General features: G+C 47.2%; 1 protein-coding gene across 1 annotated transcript in view; it reads right to left on the reverse strand.

Moving 5' to 3' along the window:
• Positions 1-18,878: 18,878 nt before the first annotated feature.
• The window catches only part of LOC147662063 (scavenger receptor cysteine-rich domain-containing protein DMBT1-like), a 121,098-nt gene continuing 114,677 nt past the window's right edge, over positions 18,879-25,299 (reverse strand). Inside the window, exon 9 of the mRNA XM_086951138.1 lies at positions 18,879-20,318. Within this exon, the coding sequence (XP_086807264.1) occupies positions 20,069-20,318 (250 nt within the window). The 3' untranslated portion in view covers positions 18,879-20,068. The remainder of the gene's footprint in view (positions 20,319-25,299) is intronic.

A 25,299-nucleotide genomic window follows, 5' to 3' on the forward strand; every position in this document is an offset into this window, starting at 1 on the left:
GGTTGATCTGCTGAGACAGCTGGATGTAGGGACATGATACATGCATTCCTGGACCACAATAGGAAGTTGGGGCAGGTGGTAGCATTCATGGAGGGGATGCATGGTGATGTTGCTGGTCTCCACAGGACAGTATAGTCCTTATCCAACACAGCATCTGCAGCCATTAAACAGTCACATGGACAAGCTTCTACTTCAGTTCCCCTATCCACACCACTTACTGTCTCAGGTTAGAGTGACACTTCTGAACATGCATCATTTTCAGGGTATTGCTCTAGAAGCAGGCACCGGCAGCAAGGCAGGCAATGGAGGCCACAGACACCATCCCCTGGGAAAGGGATATCTTGATATCTTTCACAGAACACAACATCAGCTACCCTGGAGATGACACACAGGACCCTCAAGGGGTGATGGGGGGCACAGATTCATGTTACACACAGACATCCCCCTCAAAAGGTACAAACAAGGGCAAGGTACATCTCATGGACAAGGCACAGACCAAGGACAGAGCATCCGCAAAGGACAGGACACCACCCACGGACACGGCTCCTCCCAAGGAGCAGGCACCTCCCAAGGACCAGTCCCCTACAAAGGACAGGGCACCTCCCAAGGACAGGGCACCTCCCAAGGACAGGGCACCTCCCAAGGACAGGGCACCTCACAAAGACAGGGTACCTCACAAGGACAGGACACCTCCCAAGGACAGGGCACCTCACAAGGACAAGGCACCTACCAAGGACAGGGCACCTCCCAAGGACAGGGCACCTTCAATGGACAGAGCACCTCCCGGGGACAGAGCACCGCCCACGGATAAGGCACATTCCAAAGACAGGACACCTCCTAAGGCCAAGGCGTCTCCCACACCCAAGGCACCTTCCAGGGAGCAGGCAACTCCCAGGGCCACGGCGTCTCCCAAGGACAGACATCCATCAACCATGCGTCCCTTGAAGCTGGTGTTGGTGAAGGAACGTACACCACATGTGTCAGAGTTGAAGGCCCCCCATACCTCTACTCCCATCCACACCCCGGTGAAGCAGAGGAAGGAGTGTACTGTTGTTGCATCCCCCATTACACATGATGCAGAGGGCAGAAGGCAGGGCCAGAGCAAGCGTCAAGCAGGTTCCAGCACGTCCCCAGAGAGCAGAACCCCACTTGCACATGATCGCCCTTTGATGGGTGATGTTTCAGATGAGCCCACAACACTTACCAGTCCAGTCATGTCCAGGGTGCCCTTCCAAGTCCCAAAGAAACGGAAACACACACCGGTGACAACTGACTACCCCAATGTCGCACAAGTAGAGCTGTCACCAGCTCCCAAAGCCACACTGCCTCCTGGCCCATACAGCCCTGTGGCTCATCATTTCAGTGGTCCTAGTGTGTCAGCTGTAGTTCACTCTCATGTGACAGATAGTGGCACTGTGCCTGTTGTTCACTGTCATGCCTCATGTAGTAGCACTGTGTCATTTGTGCTCTCTCCTGTTTCAGGTACTGCCACTGTGTGTGTCCTCCAATCTCATGTCCCAGATGCTGGCATGGTATTTGTTGGTCAGTGTCCAGGGACAGGTCCTGGCAGTGTGTTAGGGTCTATCGCCCATGTGTCAGTCACTAGAACTGTGGCTGTTACTCACACTCCTGTATCAGGTCCTGCTAGTGTGTCAGGGTCTATCGCTCATGTGTCAGTCACTAGAGCTGTGGCTGTTTCTCACACTCCTGTATCAGGTCCTGCCAGTGTGTCAGGGTCTATCGCTCATGTATCAGTCACTAGAACTGTGGCTGTTTCTCACACTCCTGTAACAGGTCCTGCCAGTGTGTCAGGGTCTATCGCTCATGTATCAGTCACTAGAACTGTGGCTGTTTCTCACACTCCTGTAACAGGTCCTGCCAGTGTGTCAGGGTCTATCGCTCATATGTCAGTCACTATAGCAGTGGCTGTTTCACACACTCCTGTATCAGGTCCTGCCAGTGTGTCAGGGTGTATCGCTCAATATTCAGTCACTAGAGCTGTGGCTATTTCTCACACTCCTGTATCAGGTCCTGCCAGTGTGTCAGGGTCTATCACTCATGTGTCAGTCACTGGAGCTGTGGCTGTTTCTCACACTCCTGTATCAGGTCCTGCTACTATGTCCGAAGCTACGAGTTCCCACAGCCTTGCTCTGTTCTGGCCACTGGCCCGGTTTGAGTTATGATGCAATGTGCCACTGACTTGTGCTGCCTCAGATGGACCTGCTCTGTTCTGTACCATGGGCTGTTGATGCACTTTGCCCCTCTCATGTGCTGCCTCAGATGTACCTGCTCTGTTGTGAACAATGCCCTGTTGCTGTTCGGGTCTGCTGCTGCATTGTGCCCTGTCATGTGCTGCCACAGATGTACCTGCTCTGTTCTGGCCACTGACCAGGTTTGAGTTATAATGCAATGTGCCACTGACTTGTGCTGCCTCAGATGTACCTACTCTGTTCTGTACCATGGACTGTTGATGCACTTTGCCCCTCTCATGTGCTGCCTCAGATTTACCTGCTCTGTTGTGAACACTGCCCTGTTGCTGTTCTGCTGCTGCATTGTGCCCTCTCATGTGCTTCCTCATATGGACCTGCTCTGTTCTGGCCACTGGCCATGTTTCAGTTATGATGCCATGTGCCCTTCACTTGTGCTGCCTCAGATGCACCTGCTCTGTTGTGAACACTGTCCTGTTGCTGTTCTGCTGCTGCATTGTGCCCTCTCATGTGCTACCTCAGATGGACCTGCTCTGTTCTGGCCACTGGCCATGTTTGAGTTATGATGCAATGTGCCACTGACTTGTGCTGCCTCAGACGTACCTTCTCTGTTTTGGCCACTGGCCATGTTTGAGTTATGATGCAATGTGCCACTGACTTTTGCTGCCTCAGATGGACCTGCTCTGTTCTGGCTACTGGCCCTGTTTGAGTTATGATGCAATGTGCCACGGACTTGTGCTGCCTCAGATGGACCTGCTCTGTTCTGTACCATGGACTGTTGATGCACTTTGCCCCTCTCATGTGCTGCCTCAGATGTACCTGCTCTGTTGTGAACACTGCCCTGTTGCTGTTCTGCTGCTGCATTGTGCCCTCTCATGTGCTGCCTCAGATGGACCTGCTCTCTTCTGGCCACTGCCCATGTTTGAGTTATAATGCAATGTGCCCCTCACTTGTGCTGCCTCAGGTGCACCTGCTCAGTTGTGAACACTGCCCTGTTGCTGTTCTCCTGCTGGATTGTGCCCTCTAGTGTGCTGCCTAAGATGCACCTGCTCTGTTGTGAACACTGCCCTGTTGCTGTTCTGCTGCTGCATTGTGCCCTCTCATGTGCTACGTCAGATGGACCTGCTCTGTTCTGGCCACTGGCCCTGCTTGAGTTATGATGCAATGTGCCACTGACTTGTGCTGCCTCAGATGTAATGTAATGTAATGTAATGTATGTAATGTAAAAATTACTTATAAAGCGCGGCATTCACCGGACGGTTTCTTGGCGCTGATCACTTGTTTGGTAGAGGCAGAGGGCGGGAGGGGGAAGGCTTATGTGTAGATGCTACGGAAGAGATGAGTTTTTAGGAGAGACCTAAAGTGAAGGTAGGAAGGAGAGAGTCTCAGTTCCAGCGGGAGAGAGTTCCAGAATGAAGGTGCCAGAAAGGAGAATCTGAGGCCTCCGTGTTTTTTGCGTCTAAAACGGGGAGTCTGGAGGAGCGCAAGATGAGAAGAGCGGAGGAGCCTAGAGGGAGCATAAGGATGCAGGAGAGAGGAAATAAAGGAGGGACCAATGCCGGCCAAAGATTTATGAGTCAGGCAGCCCAGTTTGAACTTACAGCGCTCTGAGACTGGAAGCCAGTGTAGGGCTTTGAGGAGGGGACGGACGTGGTGGTGTTTAGGTTGGTGATAAATCAGGCGAGCTGCCTGATTCTGTATCAGTTGTAGTCTATTAATTTGATATTGTGGGATGCCAGCGTACAGGGCATTGGCGTAGTCAATCCGAGAGATGACTAATGCCAACAGTGCTAGGGTGAGGGCCTCAGAAGTCAGAAAGTGGGCGATTTTCCGGATCTTCCTAAGCTGGAAAAAACAGAAAGACACAGTGGCACTAACCTGGTGCTTCATTGATAGGTCCTGGGAGATGTAAACCCCCAGGCTTTTCACTTTGTCAGCAGGGAGGGGGGGGGGACCAAGGGAAAGGGGCCAAAAAGTGGAGTTCCAGGGATTGGATGGGCCTCCGACAAGAACGAGCTCCGTCTTGTCGGGATTAAGTTTAAGATGATGAACGCCCATCCAATTACTGATGTGGCAAAGCGTGGACTGGAAATCTTGGGCCGCTTCATCCGAGGAGTCGAGATTGAAAACGAGCTGAATGTCGTCTGCATAGTTGAATGCAGTGACATTCCTGCCGCGGAGGGAGCGGATCAGGGGGGAAAGGTACAGGTTAAAAAGAAGGGGTGACAGGGACGAACCCTGTGGGACACCACAGGTGACCCTCGTCCTGCCTGCCGTAAACTGGGAAAGACGGACTGATTGGTGGCGGTCCGCCAGGAAGGAGCGAACCCAGTTAAGGGCCGTTCCAGTGATACCCGCCTCTTTGACACGGTCGACTAAGACCGTGCACATGTACCTGCTCTGTTCTGGCCAATGGCCCTGTTTGAGTTATGATGCAATGTGCCACTGACTTGTGCTGCCTCAGATGTACCTGCTCTGTTCTGGCCACTGGCCATGTTTGAGTTATGATGCAATGTGCCACTGACTTGTGCTTCCTCAGATGTACCTTCTCTGTTTTGGCCACTGGCCATGTTTGAGTTATGATGCAATGTGCCACTGACTTTTGCTGCCTCAGATGGACCTGCTCTGTTCTGGCTACTGGCCCTGTTTGAGTTATGATGCAATATGCCACAGACTTGTGCTGCCTCAGATAGACCTGCTCTGTTCTGTACCATGGACTGTTGATGCACTTTGCCCCTATCATGTGCTGCCTCAGATGTACCTGCTCTGTTCTGTACCTTGGGCTGTTGACGCACTTTGCCCCTCTCATGTGCTGCCTCGGATGTACCTGCTCTGTTGTGAACACTGCCCTGTTGCTGTTCTGCTGCTGCATTGTGCCCTCTCATGTGCTGCCTCAGATGGACCTGCTCTGTTCTGGCCACTGCCCATGTTTGAGTTATAATGCAATGTGCCCCCTCACTTGTGCTGCCTCAGGTGCACCTGCTCAGTTGTGAACACTGCGCTGTTGCTGTTCTGCTGCTGGACTGTGCCCTCTAGTGTGCTGCCTCAGATGGACCTGCTCTGTTCTGTACCATGGACTGTTGATGCACTTTGCCCCTCTCATGTGCTGCCTCAGATGGACCTGCTCTGTTCTGTACCATGGGCTGTTGATGCACTTTGCCCCTCTCATGTGCTGCCTCAGATGTACCTGCTCTGTTGTGAACATTGCCCTGTTGCTGTTCTGCTGCTGCATTGTGCCCTCTCATTTGCTGCCTCAGATGGACCTGCTCTGTTCTGGCCACTGGCTCTGTGGTAACTGTGCTGCTTCTTGCCCCTTGGCTGTGCAGCTTCTCATGGACATGCTCTGCACTCTCTCATTGCCCTGCCTGGAACTGTGCTGCTTCTTGCCCCTTGGTTGTGCAGCTTCTCATGGACATGCTCTGCACTCTCTCATTGGCCTGCCTGGAACAGTGCTGCTTCTTGCCCCTTGGTTGTGCAGCTTCTCATGGACATGCTCTGCACTCTCTCATTGGCCTGCTTAGAACTGTGCTGCTTCTTGCCCCTTGGTTGTGCAGCTTCTCATGGACATGCTTTGCAATGTGTACTGGCCACTGGGCTGGCTCCTGGGTACATCAGAGTGCTATCTTTGTGATGTTTAATAAAGTCAGTTACTCATGTTGTGTACTTTGTCAGTGTCCGTGCTTGTTGTGTACTTGCATTGTGGATTTCTTGTGTTTACAACATGCCCTGTCTACCACGGATTAGTTCACACTGGTGACGCACCTGACAACAAGTGAGGAGGCTTTTGATCATGCCCCCTGCACCTCTCAATATGCATGTATTACTGGTCCGGCCCAGCAAGAGTAAGGCAGTGACACCTCTGCCATTGATGGGAGGGTGATAAACAAAACAATGTGCCAATACTGCTCATTTTTTATTTTTTATTTTTGCAAAACGAGGAACAAGCAGCTCATCTGCATGGACCACTCTTTCAGTCCAAGTTTTCTTTCAAAAAAACATTTTTATTATTTCAAAGCTCTATTATTCTGTTTTTTTGTTTTTTTCAAATGTGTACAGAAAACTTTAATATTTGACAATTATTTCTAATCAAACTGAGACATTAAATTCTCATTGAGGAGAGCGGAGGGCTTCTATTTTCTATGTAAAATGTGTGAATATGTACATGAGTGCAATAAGAAGAAAAAATATAAGGAAAAATCAAGCGTACTTCAAATGTCAGTCTCAACGTCAACTATCATACTGTGATACATTCATAAAAAACTTGCTCATACATCCTTGCTCATACATCCAGAAGGAAAAGAAAAAAGCTCTTTGTTCGAAGAATGTGTATGGGTGACCCTGTGCTGTTTGATCTCTTTTAGTAGGGTGGGGCATCTATCACAAAGAAATATTTTCAAATATTTTCATAATCATAATATTAGGCCATCACACAGTCTTTTCATTCATGATAAATCACAAATGATTAGCCTAAAAGAAGAAAAGGAGAAAAGGAAGAAAGGTTGACGCGTTTCGAATCCCAAACGTTGGTGGAATTCTCATCCCGACCATACGTGGAATTAATCGGTTATCCTTGAGGTGTCTTGTCTTTGGTAAAAATTTGTTTGTTTGAGGAAGATGGACGGAATTATTTATTCTTGATACAATATTTTGCTGTTGGAATTGACTGTCATCAGGATAGGTTCATGCCAGATTATATTTGGTCTTCAAGTTAAGAACGCGGAGTCTCCTCTAGGCAGCGTTTCAATCAGCTTGCCTGACACTATTGATGGGAGAGTGGCAATGAACGCACATTTACTTGCAGGAAGGCCTCTCAGGCACCCACTGGGCTGCTGGCGGTCGTTTACAAATGCAGGGACCGCCCAAATCGGTCCACCACAGTTGCCCTCAAAAGCAGCCCTCAGCTGGGACTGGACACTGGCCCCTCGGGCAGTGCCCTGGTGCTCTCGTTGCTAATCCGACCCTGCTGGTGTGAACAGGTAACACTGTTCATGTATGCTGTGGCATGGTATGTGTGTATTGCCATGCTTGCGTACCTGCTGCGGCATCTTTGTCGGTGCATGGCTTGCTGGAAGTGAAGTGCGAACAGGGCCCGGAAGGCGTGTAGGGCTGGGTCCATGGCGGTAGGGTCTGTGCGGTGGGTCTCGAGTCACTGCTTTCCCTATGCGTTGTGGTGCTTCCGCCGTCTATGAGATGGTGGTGTTTCCGCTGCGGTGTTCTGGTTTGTTTGCGACTACGTAATATTGCGGACGGTCGGGACGTCATTCAAGTACGCTGGATTGGCTCCGTCCGCCGTGGTGTCTGGTGTGTTCCCGCGGCAGTTCACGTTTTTCCGCAGCGGATGGTAAATATGCCCAGTTCCCCTTCCTGATATGGCGGGCGGAAGGCCCACTGCTGGCGGACGGTGAGGTGCATTTTCCGCCGCCTCCAGCACAGCGGTCATGCATCCGTCCTCCATCCTAATGGACCCCTTTGAGAGGAAACCAAAGGTTTTTCAGGCATTGAGGGGCTTGGTCAAGATCATGGATTGGTTCACAGTTGGAATTTTAAAAACCTTTAGATCCCTGGTTTACTTTTTAGGTCTAGCTTTAGCTGCAGTGCGCATGCGCTGCTCACTCTACGAGGCATGCAATAGTCCAGTATAGGGAGACAAGCTGCTCTCACTCTCCGCCCATATTTTTCATTAGCTTCTGTGTTTGTCGTTCGTCAATTCTGTCCTCTGATTGATAAAGAGACTTGTTAAGTCCTGCCTTATTATGCCATGTCGTCATTTGTATCCTTCCGTGGCTACTGGCCCCTTTACTTTAAGTGTTACACTGTACGGACTTTTGCATTGCAATAGAACTCAGGTAAATGCGAGTCCTATTGCTTTGCAAATGCTTTTTTCCAGTTGGAACCAAAGCAGTTAGTGATGTTACATACGTGGATCACTGTTACTGCGCAAACAAAAATGAAGTACTCGAGCTCTGATTGAGCCTGCGCAGGTAGGCAGTGTCTCGATAAGCTTTGATAGATGTTCCGGACTCCCAAAACTCATGTGCAGATTGTCTGTTTCCGCGTCTCGTATGTCTTAGTTTTCGCGCATGCTCTTGTATTTCCGAGCTTTTTACAGAGGCACGCGAGTGCTCGAGGAACCCCTGTCCACACCCTGTGGGCACATCTTTTGTCCCGGCTGTCTGCACCTGTTAGCGGTGAAGCAGGGGCTCTGCTCACTGAGATATCACCGTACCTCTGTCTGGGAGCTGCACCAGGTGCCCCCGATTAGAGATCTCATTCAGGGGCTGGAGTTAAAGTCTGGTAACCGGGGAAGGGGTTGCAGCAACACCTTCCATTTGCAAGACTTGGATGAGCACTTGGGCTCCTTGAGTACAGCCCCAGCAAGTGCCCCCAGCTGAGTTGCCACAAAATACTGAACAGGAAGGACGTGTAAAGGCATTTGCATGAGTGCTGTGATTACAGACCGTCGGAGTCTGCACTCAGGACTACGGCTTGGTGCTGGGGCAGTGGGTCCATCAGCAGCCGGACACCCGCTGCTGCCTGCGCACTGCCCTAATATTGATACATGGGATACTTTTCTAGATAACTAATTCATTAATGGGGACCACTATTATTTTGGTGCTATGGCCTATTTCCTGACCCAGTCTCACACTGCATGTTAGGGTAAGCCATGGCAGCAATGTTGTTCCTGTTTATATTTCACATGCTTTACTTAATCTTGCTTTCCCCAAAAGTGTTAGCTGTGTCCAGGATGTGTGTTTCTGTATTTCATTTCACAGCATATTACTCTTGTATGGGGCACTGTTAGACCTGACATCTTTGGCGTGGCTTCCCCAGTCTTTTGGCCTCTACCTCCTGTATTTGTAACGCTGCGTTGGATTTCGTTTTTGCTGGTTTAGATGCTTTGGGCACTCTGCCACTGTTGATCAGTGTCAAAATGCAAGTGCTCCCGGAGTAAATTGTTATTGTAATTGGTTATCCATGATTGGCTTATTTGTATCACCAAGAAGTCCCTAGTAAAGTGCACTGAGTGTGCCAGGGCTGGTGATACAAATGCTACTAGTGGGCCTGCAGCACTGATTGTGCCACCCACATGAGTAGCCCTAAAATGGTGTCTCAGGCCTGCCACCGCAGTGCCTGTGTGCAGTCTGTGAACTGCCATGTCAACCTGGCCAGTGTCCCCACTATGGAAAAACACACTATCTTGCAGGGCTCGAGGGATGTTTATAGACCATGCCTAAGTATTATCCCCCGTAGAAATCAACGAACAACTACAAACTTAGGGGTCTCCAAAGGGATCCAGAAGTGATCCGCTACTCAAAGTAACCTTATCAACAGTACAAGGGTACGATGACAGTGACACTCACAGACCAGATCACAAGATGTGAAGAACCAATAACGTGAGTCACCCCTGGTTTAGGATTCCCATCAACGGTCTTGTGATGATCAATATTATCATTTGGTAATCCTTATCGGGTATTGTGTCTCTAGATCATTGAGACCGGCATACCCAGATAACCAGATACGGGGTAGCGACCCACAATCACTCGGTACTACCACATGATGTTGGATACTTTGAGTAGCGGATCACTTCTGGATCCCTTTGGAGACCCCTAAGTTTGTAGTTGTTCAGTGTCCCCACTAACCAGGCCTAACCTTTCCCTTTCTTTACACATTGGTCACCCCTATGGAAGGCCCAAGGTACCCCCTTGGGCAGGATGAGATGTATGTGAAAGGTAGAGCATGTACTAGTGCAGGTGACATGCTCTGGTATTGAATTACAGCCATTTTCGTTTTTCATTATTGTAAGGCTTTCTTGCCCGTAGGCTATCATGGGGAAAGCTGACTACAGTGGTTACCTGCATATCTTCCCATAGGAGCAAGATAGGACATACAAGTCTGGTATCCTTGAACTCAGAATTTAATAACACATCTTTTTGGAAAGGTGGTTTTTAAATCCTGTGTTTGGCAACAGCACTTTTAGAAAGTGGCTGTTCTCTTGTCTGACCTTTCTGTGTGCCTTGGCGTGTTTGTGAGTTGGCTGTCTGGTTTGTGAGTGGCAGGGGCTGGGTGGCTCCCAGAGGCTGAGTGGGCCATCCCTGGGCTGAATAGCTCCATCTGCATCTAGAGTGGTAGGAGGGGATAGCAGCTGGGCCTGAATAGGGCTGTGCCTGCCTTTCACAATGCTGGCTCCACCTCCTGCTGGGCGGCTGACGACCCATCCCCTCTCTCTGAAAGGAAAGAAGAAGCCATGAAAACAAAGTGCTCAAGAAACACCCAGAACTGGTTCAGACCGGGCTCAGAGCTCTCCTGCACAAAGGGAACAAAGACCTTTAGGGGTATAAGTACAGGACCCCAGACTACAGAAAATTAGATCAACCTTTGCCATGGAGAGAGCTGGAAGACTGATGAAAAAGGACTGTCCTGCTGTGTGCTTGTGGTTTGACCTGCAGTTGCTTTGCTGCCAAGGAGAGGGGAGGGACTTTGCTTTGTGCTGTGTCCCCTTGCTTGAAGAGATCTCCAAGGGCCTGAGTTGAGCTGGGTTCCCCTTAAGAAGTCCTAGGAACAAAAGGACTTCACCCCCAGCTTCCCTGAACTCTACCCAGAGAGTTCTGTCCTTCCTAGAGTGCCTGGGCCAGTTGTGGTGCCTCTGGAATCTGTACCTGTGTTTGGGGAGCTGGAAAAGAAGATACTAAAGACTTTCTGCAAAGTGTCACGCATTGCTCGCTTGTGGAGCACATCCCCGTCAGTGCGAGGAAATTACCGCCGACGCGAAGATCGAGATCGTCGCAGCGCCTGTTGCCGCTGCAAGAACCGACACATCCTTCGCTTGCGGAACGCATCGCTCCGGTGCGGGAAAAGTACCATCGCTGTGAATATCGTCGCAGAGCCTGTTGTCACTGGGTGCGATCGTTGCACCGCCTGCTTCGAACCGCATCACGTCGCTGCAAGAGTCGTCGCAGAGCCATCACATCGAGGGGCCACGAAAGGAGAAGATCGACACTGCACCATGCATCGCCGCCGCACCTGAGATTGTCATCGTCCCGAAGATTGTCACATAGTTCCTTTTGCGAGACGCTTCCTACGAAACCTGCGCACCGGAATCCATACAAGGTATCGCCTCCCTCCCCATAGAGACCGGATTCATCGCAACACGCCAGCTGCGTCCAGCGGGGTTGTCGCATCGCCTTCCCACGGTCTTAGTAGTGACGCATTGCTTGTTTTTCAACGCTGCAGCTTTCACTTGGAACTTTTGTCGCATCTAAAGGTACTGTTGGCTAAAACGTGACGCAACTGTGGATTATTTTAACGCAACCTTAAGAACTCTTTTGAAACCATATTCTTGAACTGTGTATGTTGGATTTTTGTCGTTTTGGTCTTGTTTTAGTTTAGATTAAATACGTCTATTTTTCTAAACTGTTGTGGAGTCCATTTGTTGTGTTTTCACTGTGTCACGGTGAGTGTTGGTACAAATACTTTACACATTGCCTTTGATAAGCCTGACTGCTCATGCCAAGCTACCAAGGGGGTGAGCAGGGGTTATCTAAAGAGTGTATCCTCCTTACCCTGACTAGAATCAAGGGTCCCTATTTGGACAGTGGTACCCACCTCTGCCAACTAGAGACCCCCAGATCTAACAGGCACACATCGTAGTGAGTCGCCTCCAGGTGTTTATAACAGTCTACAGTTGAGTACTTTGGAGTTGAGGCTGAAGGCAGTACAACTTTCACACTGTGCCTGCCTGTGGATCAAAAAGGTGTACAGAATACATTGCCATTCAATACTTGGCCTCTCTGCAGAGCACGCAGAGCAACAGTCCTGTATTCCTATTACAGTTGGTATTCTGTGCAAATGTGTGTGAAGGAGGTACTCATTGGTCAAAACAGTGACAGGGTGAACCTAAAATAATTTATTGTTGTTACTCGTATATCTTAAACAGCCATTGACAAAACCAATACCCCTAGTTGTTTTCAGATGCAAGTCAGTTGTTGTCTTATATTTCTGGATTCAATCACAGAAAGCTGAGGGAAAGATGAGAAGAAGAGGTTAGCATTGACTCGAAGGTGGATTTAAACGGGTCATCATCAACAAGAAATGATAAGATGTTCCAGGAAGATGGAAGGGGAGAGGTGGATTTAAATGAAGCAGAACAAGGAAAGACGTAATGAGGCTGGGGAGAGATGTGGGTTGAAGGGGAGTGTATGGATAAGATGTGTGGTTATAAGAGAGACAGAACCAGCAAGGGAACATAAGCAGAGTGCAGAGAGAAGTATTGGTGAGAGGTGGATGGAAGAAAGAAGGACCACTGAAAGATGTCAGAGGTTTGGCGGGATGAGACAGGAGGGGAGAGGTTGAAGTTAGAAGGGTCAGAACCAGCAAGAGAAATTTGAATCCTCGAAAAAAAGAAGTCAACTTCCAAATCTCTTCCATAAAACATAATTTACTTTTTGACAATGTGCCAGCTTCTGACAACTCTAGGAGTTTGAAGTAGCATTTGTGCTGTGTCAGATGATTTGTGGCTGACTCTCGATCGCAGAGTTAGAGCAGCCTTAATACTACTAAAGGTTAGCACCACATTTGACACTGTTTCCCAGCCAGGGCTTATAAATCAACTAGCACCACCTGGAATTTAAGCATCCCCCTTGTGTTCTTTGCCTGTATCTGATTTGAGAAATCTAAAATAATCCACTCAACACCTATTTCTTTAATGTTCTAAACATCTGACTTGTGGAATTTATTGGGTCTCCACTGTTTAATCTATATAATTCCCATTTAGTCTTACTCGTTCAGTACTTTGGTTTCTTGCTGATATTTTGCACATATTGATACCCAAACATCACTTGCCTCAGTGGCAAACTGGTCTTTGTCGAAGAATATGTTTGTACGTGCATGCTAATAGTTGATTTCTGAATGAAGACAAAGTCATTAAAACCTTGAAGTGACAAATCAAGGGTTCTCATTTGTAAAGGATCTCATACCATATGGTGTTCTCTTTGGTGGCTGGTGGAGCTGGGTCAATTGCCCACACTGGTGGGGTCAGCAAAAAAAATCTTCAATTGATCTTCCAGCATCTTCACTTTTTTATTCGGAATAGATGAACCATGTTTCATCCACTTGCTTTTACAACATTCATAAGTTACACATAATCATGTCTTTTCTCCCCTCTCACTACAGTGAGGCTGCTGTGCAGTCAGTTATCTCCTCACTAGATTAGTATGCCTTCTCTCTTGGGCTTCCTGCCTTTTAGCATTCAATACCCTTCAAATCATTCAGGACAGTGCTAGACTCCTCATCTGAGACTGCTGCATCGCAATGCTATTCCTTATCACCTTCCTCCTGTTTGCTGTATTTTTTATTTGAAACCCTACATCTGCAAGGCACTATCCATTTGTCGTTGTGCACTGCATTAAAAGGGTTCCCTCTTTCGGCAGCACTCTGTACTGTTCATTCCAGAATCCTATACTCTGTGCCATCCAATCTCCTGTGCCATCCTAAAATTGTGATAGTCCTGATTGGAGACAGATCCTTCTCCTTTCTAGTTGTGCTGAACTTTGACTCTCTCCCTCTTGAGCTATGGCGTGACTCCAATTTTTTGGAAAAACACTTAAAACTGTCCTTTCTCCACATTAGTAAAGTCTGCACTTTTCCTTTAGAGCTCTCTTAGTGCCAGAATACCCGATTTGCATATAATTTTCATTCATCACATTCAAGAGAACAATAACTAAGTTAAATTCATCTAATGTATTTCCACTTATTAGAGAGTTAAAATGTATGTATGTATTTTATTAGGATTATTAATGCTATTTCTAACCATTTTACTTAAATCAAAACTAAGTAAGTAGCTTCTTGCAAAGCGGCTTCAAACAATGCCATATAATTAATGTCAGATTGATATTACCTCCTGTGAGGTCACTTCCTGTCAGGTTAAATCTTATGCAAATTATAGGGGCCTTCGATGTTCCTATTCTACATGGGGCCCCACAAATCCGGCCCTGTCATAAACAATCACGAATATTAAGGAAGAACTGTTTGAGTCTTTCCGGGCTCTTAGGGAAGGAGCTCTGTGTTGCAATGGCATCCAGAAAAGAAATGTACCGGCAGGACTCAGGCGAGGTAAGTAGTGCTCTGTGGTGTTGCAAGACTACTTGCTGCCAGTGTTTAGAATATGATCATAATATGATCATAATGAAATAGACTGGTCTCAGGTTAACCATCATTCAGCGGAATAAACCACAATCTTGCCTCTGCTGTTTGTAGAATAAAAAAACAGTTTCATGCTGTGGTCGATAGATATATCCTGCAGCTCATTGTAGGTGTGACCTATGTCACATTTGTAAGGATGAGGGCTAAAGGTTTGTGGTGTTGTATTTGGCAAATTGTCTCTTTTGATCTTGGTACAGATTTCCAAATAATATGCAGTCCAGTTCTACTTTGGAGGGGCGCTACTGGTTACAGCTTTTCTTCTCGTGCTCTCTTCGGATAGTAAGATTTTTCTTTTTGAAAGTTCAGTTATACCCTTGCTTTAACGAGACTACTGAGCACATTCCTTTGTCACTTACTTGATTAAATCTACATTTGATTCTACCTTTGGAGGCTTTACATGTTGACACGTTCCACCTGATTTCTTACCAACTTGCCCATCTTGTCTAGATTAGCAAATTAGGGAACTTACCTTCATGGAAAACTGTTGCGGCTTTCATCAATTTCATGACAACCGTTTTTTTTGGTGATTAGCGATTTTGAATTGCTTTGAATTATATTGGCTATTGGATCCATGTACTGATTACTGAAATGTGATTAAATTGACGGGCATGAGTTTGTAACTTTCTAATCTGTTAATAAATCTTCATGCTTTTTATATCTACCACCCTCCATCATTTTTGTGGGGCTAAATATGCTTCAAGTCAATTAACTGTATTAGATGTGTTTTGTATGCCTCAGTCTGGGAGTAAAGGTCCATCTGCTTGAGCGCTGCTTTTACTTGAATGTGCAGTTAAGATCAGCACGATCTAAATCTGCTGCAAAACCGATCTATTTGATCACTTTCAATATACCTCTTCCTATCCAACCTTTGTCCTTCATGGCACACTAATCTCTTGTCCTCCGTGGCTGCATCTATATATGTGTCTCTCTCTCTCTAGGCCCGCCTCTTTTCATCTCTCTACCCCACCCCTCTTCTCTGCACCTTCCTGCTGCTCTTTTCTATCTCACCTGGCTTTACAATTCCATCTGCCTGTAGCTCTCCTCAACCTTCCTCAATGTCATCTCTCTTCTCTCAATGCCTTTACATATCTCTATCTGTCTATACCTCATCTCTACCTCTCTCTCATTACTCTCATTATATCTCATCTCTCCCAGCCTAATTATTTCACTACTTCAACACGAATGCACCTCTTTATCACAGTACTTAATCTCTCAATTTACCACCCCATGTGTTCTCTAACTCGCCTCGTCCCCTCTTCCTTTTTATCTATGTCACCCTGGGTCACTTCCCTCTCTACCTTATTCCTTTCCGGATATCTCTACCTTTAAATCATCCCTTTCATCTATATCTCTGCCTTGTCTATTTCAACTACCCACTCTAGCTACAGACTCTCTTTATACATCTCTCCCCCTTAACTGTTGCTCACTTTCTAGCTCACCAATGACTCTACCTCACCCTCTTGCTATAGATGTATCAACCTCAGCTTTGTGCTCTCTCTCCACTCAATATACTGCACATCTTTTCTTTCTACACCTTAATTCTCTTTCAGTCCTTCTTGCCTCTTTCTACCTTTGTCTTAGCCTCATTAATCTTTCCCTGAGCATTCTTTCTACTTCACTCATTTTGACCCTCTCTCTGGCTTCTGACAGTCTACATTGCATCTCTCTATATTTCCTTTCATTCCTCACCTTTCTGCCTGTCAACAGTTTGCTAGTTCGCCTTTCTTTCTACATTAGCTCTCTCTCTTTACTCCACCCTTGGAAGTACCCCGCAGCTCCATCGCTCTATATTTCGTTTCCTGTACCTGATGTTACTATAACTCACTGTTGTACATTGATTCTTCTTGTAATATAGCTTACTGTAGTCTTTAGTCCTTCCTTAGTGTTTTCACCTTCTCAGCCTTCCTGTATACCTGTGTGTGTTCTAACCTGTACCAGTGTGTTCTACCAGTGTCAGTTGATGGTCTAGTCAGCTGGCGAGGTTTTGTACTCAGCTGTGTCCTACAATAAATCTACATGTAATCAACTAGAAGTATCCCGTCATCTATCTTCATTTACCTACAACATTTTGGCGACGTTTTCTGCTGACCAGACCAGAGAGGAAACCATCTAACACAGCCTGAGCTACACCTCGCGAAAAGAACCCACTGCGGTCCACCTATCTGCTGCCAGTAACATTATCAAAAGAAATGAAACAAACAAAGGTCCTGGTCCCAAGTGAGTCTCTGGACCTTAAGTCCATAATGGGGACAGTAGTCCCAGGTGAGAGTCTCGGCGATAGGTTCATTACGGGGACAGCGGTCCCACGTGAGACTCTGGACGGTAAGTCCACAATGGGGACAGTGGTCCCAGGTGAGAGTCTCTGCGATAGGTTCATTATGGGGACAGCGGTCCCACGTGAGACTCTGGACGGTAAGTCCACAACGGGGACAGAGGTTCCAGGTGAGACTCGGGACGGTGAGTTCACAATGGGGACAGAGGATCCACGTGTGACTCTGGACGGTCAGTCCACAACGGGGGCAAAGGTTCCTAGTGAGTGTCTGGACAGAAAGTCCACAACAGGAACTGTGGTCCTAGGTCAGAGTTTGGACATGAAGTCCACAACGGACGCAAAGTCAGAAAGCCCGTACTTGGGACAAAGGTTTCAAGATTTACAGCAAGGATGGATGAATCCATCTTTTGGAGTGAAAGCTTCAAGAAGGAAAATGAATTTCTTTACATCGCTTGCGATACTGCTCTTAGTAATCTTCAGCAGTACCTACGTTTGGAATCTTCTAAGTTTATGTAAGAATGTGGTATCTTTAAAGCATGAAGGCGTATGTTGAACTCTCTATCTTCAACTCAGAGCGTAAAGTGTTGGTGGACGGAAACAGATTTTTAGAGAGTGGCCTGTCTCTTCCTGTTTTGCTGGTCAAAGACAGTTTGGAGGGAGTGCACTATCTTTTTCCTGTTTTGTCAGTCTACGGGGAGGAGGTAGTGGTGATGCCTATTAGTTGTTTTAAGTGTTGTGTCTCACCTCACACTTCACTTTTACACTCTTTGCCCCAATATGCTCTTTTGCCTTCGTGAAATAAGAAATTGGTTCATGTCGTCTTAGACCTCCTTTCTGTTGTTATTATTATTGTTGTTGTCTCCCATGCATCAAGCTTTATTTTAATGTTTGTTTCATTTCTTTTCTGTAAGGAGGGAGATGTGTTGTAGATTGATTATTCTTGTAATATGGCTGACTGTAGTCTTTAGTCCTTCCTTAGTGTTTTCACCTTCTCAGCCTTCCTGTATACCTGTGTGTGTTCTAACCTGTACCAGTGTGTTCTACCAGTGTCAGTTGATGGTCTGGTCAGCTGGCGAGGTTTTGTACTCAGCTGTGTCCTACAATAAATCTACATGTAATCAACTAGAAGTATCCTGTCATCTATCTTCATTTACCTACAACACTCACCTATCTAACAACCTCTCTTTCTTAATCAGCCCTAAGCTCTGTATTTCTTTCTGACAATCTCTCATTTCTCTGTTTCCTTTTTTTCTCACCTTACCTCACCTATCTGGCAACCTCATGTGTGCCTCCTCTCTCCCTCTACCTCGCCTCTCTTGCTACTCTGTTCTCTTTGCCTCTGTGTACTTTGCCTGTTTCCTGTCCCTATCCCATTTCTCTTACTCTGGAGAGCACAAGGCCAGATAAGTTGGCATGTTTAAAGAGGAGACAACAGGGAAGGAGAAGTGAATAGATGGGAAAGTGATCAGATTTCACTCAATAGAACTGTAAAGATTCTGGCTACGGAGCTTTGATTTGTCGTAGTTCACAAGAATTCCAGTTTTAAAGGGTGATGTATTTACCAACTTAGGGTACAATGTCAAGCACTAATACATATGTCTTATTTTGATATTATGAAGTAGTTCAATAAACATCTACCAAGTCAACTTTACCTTGTCCTCCCGAGAATGGGAGAACACGCTGGCTCGATAATGCATTCCACATAAAATATATTTGTTACAAAACAAAAAAAATCTAGATCGAAGCACAGAAATAATTAGCCTTATCAATGCTAGTTCAGTCTTTCATTTGACTGGAAGATGTTGCAACTTGATCTTTTAGCGTGGCTGCTTTTGCACGCTGCTGCTTCTGAATGTTTAATGTATAATTCAATATTGTTTCATATCATAAAGGTTGGATTTGTTTGAAAGTGGGTAATAAGTTCCAAATTGATTCAAAGAGCTGCTTCCAAGTTAGGTCTTGCCCAGGGCCCCAATAATCCTCAAATTGGGACTGATGACAAATGCTGTTTCATGACAAGTAATTTCTGGAGCCTCTCATACAGGCACCTTGTAGACCCCATCAAAACCATGGTCAACCATACCTGGGCCACGTGGACACGGATGCTGCAGCCAAAATGTTAATGTGAGGTGGCAAATGTACCCGAGGACCTAAAACTTCCCACATGCTGTCAGATTAAAATGAAATAAAACGCAAGGAGGTAAAGGTGATTTGTTTATTGCAAGAAATATTCAGGTGATTTATTTAATGAGAGACATACTCAAAGGCACATTCAGAAATCACATGTATGAAGTAGAATTGTTGGCTGTAACCCGTATTACATTTCCCAGATATTCACTCAACAGTGCGTACGCAACTCTGAAACTGACGGATCCCATGAAACCTTCAGTAGCCAATATTTTCCATATGCAGATACCATACCAACAAGACTCCCAGTGTGCGAATTTTAAGGTAACTTTCGAAATATAGACTTTCTTTGGATATCTGTGTGCCATCAATTCATTTCCGTAATCCGAAATGTCATTAGGGATTAAAACAGTGAAACAGTTTGTTGACACGTGTCCGAGAGAGGATCCGCACGAGGTGAGTGACTTGTGCCCCAAAAAATCATCTGGCACTCGAAGCCAAAAAATGCGAACATTGACTGTAACATGGAATGATCAGCCTTGTCTGTCACACAAAACAGTAAGATCAGCTTCTGTCAGACACATGGGGCTTGGATAGTGTGGGCCATACACAAAAAAAACTGGGAGCCACTTTGTAGGAGGCCTTTTGCGATGGCGCCCGGGGGCCACCATTAAGGGTTGAAATGGGTCTGAACTGTGTACCTGGACCAAGCTCTCGCTACATTCTGCTTGACTTCAAGCCAGGTTTCATAAGAACCCCTGCGCAACGATGCACTGCAGCAACTGCAAGAACTGCAAGAACTGCCGTGCACGTTATGCTTTGTCACCAGATCTGTTTCTGTACGAATGAAAAGACTGTTACTGCTCTCTGTATGGCTTACAGCGTTAGGAACCAGGAGGGCACTTTGGCACTTTGCTAAAGAACTGATTTGCCATCGATGTATTGCACTGTAGCGTCATATATTTGGTCCGCATGGCTGATGATGAGGGAAATGATGTACAATAGGAACATGGATTCATTTTACTGTTTTGCCTTTGTAATCATTTAAGTGCATAGATTTTTCATGTCTTTAAAAATAAAGCAACTTCTCTGTTGAAGTTCTACAGTCTAGTTAGCCTGTGCAATATGAAATCATAATGTCTGTCGAAAGGAGAAAATCATTAAATGTCATTAAACAAGCAATTCTCTGTAGATATATGATTTGAGGGGCTTTCGCCAAATGTCATTCTTTCATCTAAGCATAAAGATTTTTTTCGCCGTTTATTTAATTCGTAATTTCGATGGGTCCAACGACGACTTCCACCTCTGGATGGTGGGAGACTGTTGACCTCTTCCGCCTCACGAGGCAACCTTTGCGGCAGCGTGATGCGTCATCAAACAAGTCGCAGATCACTATCTTACACTGCAGGTACACCCTGGAGTGCTGGTGCAGGAGCCCAAAGGCCCGGAAGGAGAAACGAGCGCGGTCCAGGGATGGAGAGGGGTACGTCTGGTATGTCGCGTCTCGAATACACCTAGGAAGAATCATCATAGAGAGAACAGAAGGGAGGTGAGGAGGAAAGGAGAGTGTGTGGAAATATTCAGGTTAAAGCAATGGAGGGAAAGTAAATGAAGAAGAAGAGATGGAATACATGGTGCGGGGGAAGGAAGGTTGAAACAGTGAAAAGAACGAGAAGGCGATGGAAGGATGCCAGAAGCAAAAGAAGAGGAGAGGGGAGAGAAAAAGTGATGAAGGCACATGGGTAATAAATAAAGGATGAAGAATTAAAGAGATGTAAGTGAGGAAAGGATGGGTAAGTAGAGACAAACGAGGAAACATGCAAGGAAGATCAAAAAGAAGGAAACAGGGATGGATAAAAGGAAAAATGGAGGAAAAGTTGAAAATAGGAAACATTCAATTAACACCAGATGTTCGAATGAAACATTAGAAACATTTAATAATTTGAAACAAATCTGAAACAAAACAAAATGTGAGCTAGTAGTGAAAATGTACATTTTTTTTACCTGGATGATTTAAGTAGTGCCCAAATATAACATGTAATAAATTGGGTTATTAGTTGAGGGGAAAAAGCCCCACTCAAATAATAAACAACATTTTTCTCAGGGTAAAACACAAAAGTCACTAAATAAACCTGCATTTAATCCTCTGGTAGCTTTACGCAAAAGCAGTCAGGCTTAACTTAGGGACAATGTGTAAAGTATTGTCAGAACCACTTTCAGAGGGCCACGGGGCATGCAGGGGTTACTGGGCCCCACTGTGGTGTTTGAGGGTCTTTACTCCCTATGTTCTTTGGCCTGACCTACAGTGGATCCTGAGCAAATGGGTCAAGTACCCATCCTGAACTTGACTTTCAGTGGTAGCTGTGGACGAGCAGTCAAAGAAAGGCTCCTCGGGAAAAGTGTAGATACAGTTCAGTGAACATGACTCATAATTCAAAGAGTGCACAGCAGTATCAACAAATCAATGTCCAGTCAAATACCTATTTTTATAATAATAAGGAGTATTTTATTTCTAACTCTACACATTCACAGGTAGGTTACGACATATAGACAACAACACATTTTCTCCTTGAGGTCGGAGCTATAGTGTTCACTGGTAAATCCCTGTCTCACCAGCATCCTCACAATGTGGTAATTATTCCCCAATCACTGGTGGCAGCATCCAGGGAATCCTCACTAGTAGATCTTAACTCAAGAGTCCACTCCCACTCTAAGAAAATAGTCAGAAGTGTCTTGGCACTGGGGTCCTGTAGGTCCATTATCAATCTTAAACTCTTCAACATCTACATGGAGCCACTCGCCCATGTGTTAAGATCCTACAGAATCAACATTGTATCCGGCGCAGATGACACAGGCGCTCATCCTCTTCCTCACAGACAACAACCATCGAGAGTGCCCATCGCCTGCTCCTTCTCTTCCTTCTCGACTTATCATTGCCAAACTATTGAATTTCCATCAATGGACGTGGTCCTCCGAGCTGCCAGGGAGAAAGGGGAAATTTGCCATCAGGGGAACATGATCTCCTTTTACCCTGATTATACAATGGCGGTTCAGGCTGCCCGCCGCAAATTTCTCCCAGCCAAACGTTTGCTGCAAAAACACAAAGTGTCTTACTCTCTGGTGTATCCGGCCAAACTGCGCATCAGACACGGCTCGCAGGTCCACACTTTTCTGGAACCAAAAGCGGTTTTGCCCATGCCAAAAAACTGGACAAATCACAGCGATCCACCCCCTCCAGCTCCCAAGCGACCGCGACTGACGATCTAAGTGACAATGACTCAGAATAAACCTTGTTCATATACTCTGATCTCCTGCACTATATGGCATGAGTTTGTCGTTCTGGTCCTAGTTCCTGTTGTAACTCCACTACTCATACACTGACCCACATTTGTCGCCCTCAAGCTCCCTAGCTCTTGGAACCGGCTAATCTTCTCTGCTAATGGGACATTTTACTGCACCGGACACCATAGCCCTACATTTCTCTGTCCTTCTTTATGCAGCTTTGACACTTTTGATGCACCATATTTGTTATTTGTGTATATGTTTGGTCCTGGTCTTTCTGTCTTTACCCACGGCTTGGCCACCCGGTCCTAGCGACAGGGGCATACGCTGCACTGAGCCACGTCTCTATGGGATGATTCCCCTTTTTTCTTACTCAGCTTTTCCCCTTCCCAGTTGGGGGTTCCCTGGACGGGTGGGTTTGGTCTCTCAACCTGATTGGGGGTTGGTGTGGGTGGTGGTGGGGGGGGGGGGTCTTTGGGTGTTGTTGCCTCTCCTCTGAGGCCTGTTGTTGTGTTTTTTTTATGACCTAATTTGTACCGTGCCGTCCTATACACTGCTCTCTGTACTGCACATTGCACCTTACACTTCTCAGGTTCCTCTTTTGCACCTGGCTTCATCCGGCATTCACCGCCCTGGCATAGCATTATGACAGCCACCACACTCTGAACTTGGAATGTCCGTAGCATTAATGATCATCGAAAGGCCCGTCTTGTACATGCACACAGGCGGTGAAGGGCAGAAAGTGGCGGAGTCTGCTGGGACCTGCTTTGGTCGTGGTAAAATGTACTGGGCATATTTGTATCGCACTGATTGTTTAAAAAAATCTGTGTATCTGCACCACTTACCTGATACTCACTCACTGGTTTTGATTTGTTGCTGCTTCCTCCCACCCGGTCCGTCACGGCGTTTGCAGTGCCGATTAAACGGAGGGCAAGGAAGGCGGGAGTAGTGCTTCTGGTCTCCACGGTCTGGGCCCATTCAGCAGTCTAGTTGGAGGTGGGAGGGGTCTACTAAAGGCGCACACCAGGAAAAGCACGCTGCGGCGAGAGGAAGACAGGGCAGAGTCTGCTGGGACCTGCTTTGGTCACGGTAAAATCTACTGGGCATCTTTGTATCGCGCTGATTGTTTTAAAAAATCTGTGTATCTGCACCAGTTACCTGATACTCACTTACTGGTTTTAATTTGTTGCTGCTTCCTCCCGCCCTGTCCGTCACGGCGTTTGCAGTGCCGATTGAACAGAGGGCATGGAAGGCAGGAGTAGTGCTTCCGGTCTCCACGGTCTGGGCCCATTCAGTGGTCTAGTTGGAGGTGGGAGGGGACTACTAAAGGTGCACACTAGGCAAAGCGCTGGTGCGAAAGGCAGACAGTGGCAGAGTCTGCTGGGACCTGCTTTGGTCGCAGTAAAATCTACTGGGCATCTTTGTATCGCGCTGATTGTTTTAAAAAACTGTGTATCTGCACCACTTACCTGATACTCACTCATTGATTTTGAGTTGTTGCTGCTTCCTCCCGCCCTGAATGTCAAGGCGTTTGCAGTGCCGATTGAACGGAGGGCAGGGAAGGCAGGAGTAGTGCTTCCGGTCTCCACGGTCTGGGCCCATTCAGCGGTCTAGTTAGAGGTGGGAGGGGACAACTAAAGGCGCACACCAGGCAAAGTGCGCTGCGGCGAAAGGCAGACAGTGGCAGAGTCTGCCGGGACCTTCTTTGGTCGCAGTAAAATCTACTGGGCATCTTTGTATCGCGCTGATTGTTTTATAAAATCTGTGTATCTGCACCAGTTACCTGATACTCACTCACTGGTTTTAATTTGTTGCTGCTTCCTCCCGCCCCGGTCTTTCAGTAGTGCTTCCGGTCTCCACGGTCTGGGCCCATTCAGCGGTTTAGTTGGAGGTGGGAGGGGACTACTAAAGGAGCATGCCAGGAAGGACGCGCAGGGGGCGCATGGCTGGCGCGCCGAAGGCGTGCCAAAGGCAAGCCCGTCTGTGCCCGTCCGCGCCTGGGCAACGCCAGACATGTGGTGGTTTGAAATCAGGGGTGTCAGCCTATACTAGGAAGCACCTGCTGTCCATCGGTCAGCAGACACACCCATGCAACCTGGGCCTGGGAGAGGAAATGGAAGGGCCTTTTTGTTGCCGCAATTGTGGCTTTAACTCCTGCCCCTCACCGCCCCCTGCCCCACAAAGACCCACTTTGAAAATCTTGCTCCTTAATGTCCGCTCCCTGGTCAAACACTATATGGAGATCTACAACCTTATTGAAGATGAATCTCCTGACGTGTTTTTTATAACAGAATCCTGGCTAACCGATGATACTGTGGCTTAGCCGGGCCTCGCACTCCCCCCAGGGTGCAGCATCCAGACTCTAAACAGGGAGACTAGAGGTGGGGGCATAGCTGTCATCTTCAGTTCCCGCCTCCTCTGTTCATTTGTTAGGGAGGACGTAGCGGGGTGCGAATGCGCCCGCTTTGTTATATCAGCTAGTGTGCATTTTTCTATCACTGGCCTCTTAGTTTACCGCCCCCCAGGACCGACCGCAGAAATCAAATCAGCCATTGTTGAGGCTGTGAGCCAGGGCCAGACTGGGAACCAAAACCGGCCCTGGCAGAGGGCTCGGGCAAACCCCCACCCCCGGGGTGCGGCCGAGCTCTTTGCCAGGGCCGGTTTTCGGCCGATTTTGTTAAAGGGCCGATTTTGCAGCTATGCTGCAAAAACGTCCCTGTAACAAAATCGGCCCCCAGGGGCCCAAAACCGCCCCCCACCCGTGCAGTGCACTGGGGGATTGCCCGGTGCCTGCTATGCCAGTCCGGGCCTGCTGTGAGCTCCCTAGCGTTGACTGCGTCTAATTTAACTTACATTTTGATCGTCCTTTGGACCCAGAAATCAGTAGCTTACTTGCCGACCTCGCTGCCTGTCAACTGAGAAAGCTGGTGGTGGGTGCTACCCACACTGCTGGACATCTACTAGACCCAGTTTTCTCCAACATTCCCTTGCTCACGGTTAATGCTCCAAGCCCGGTATGTTGGTCAGATCACCTCCTAGTGTCCCTCTCCTTTCCACTCCCTGACACACTTCCCAGAGCAAACTTTAAGGCCACCCATAGACGCTGCTGGCATAAACTTAAGTTGGAGGACCTACTTGCCGTTTTAGCTTCTTGTCCCCCTACGTTAGGCATTGATCCTGAACAATCATATAAAGCACTTTGCTATTGGCTTA

This window comes from Lissotriton vulgaris, unplaced genomic scaffold (genome assembly GCF_964263255.1).
Source record: "Lissotriton vulgaris unplaced genomic scaffold, aLisVul1.2 SCAFFOLD_1121, whole genome shotgun sequence".
Lineage (NCBI taxonomy): Eukaryota > Metazoa > Chordata > Amphibia > Caudata > Salamandridae > Lissotriton > Lissotriton vulgaris.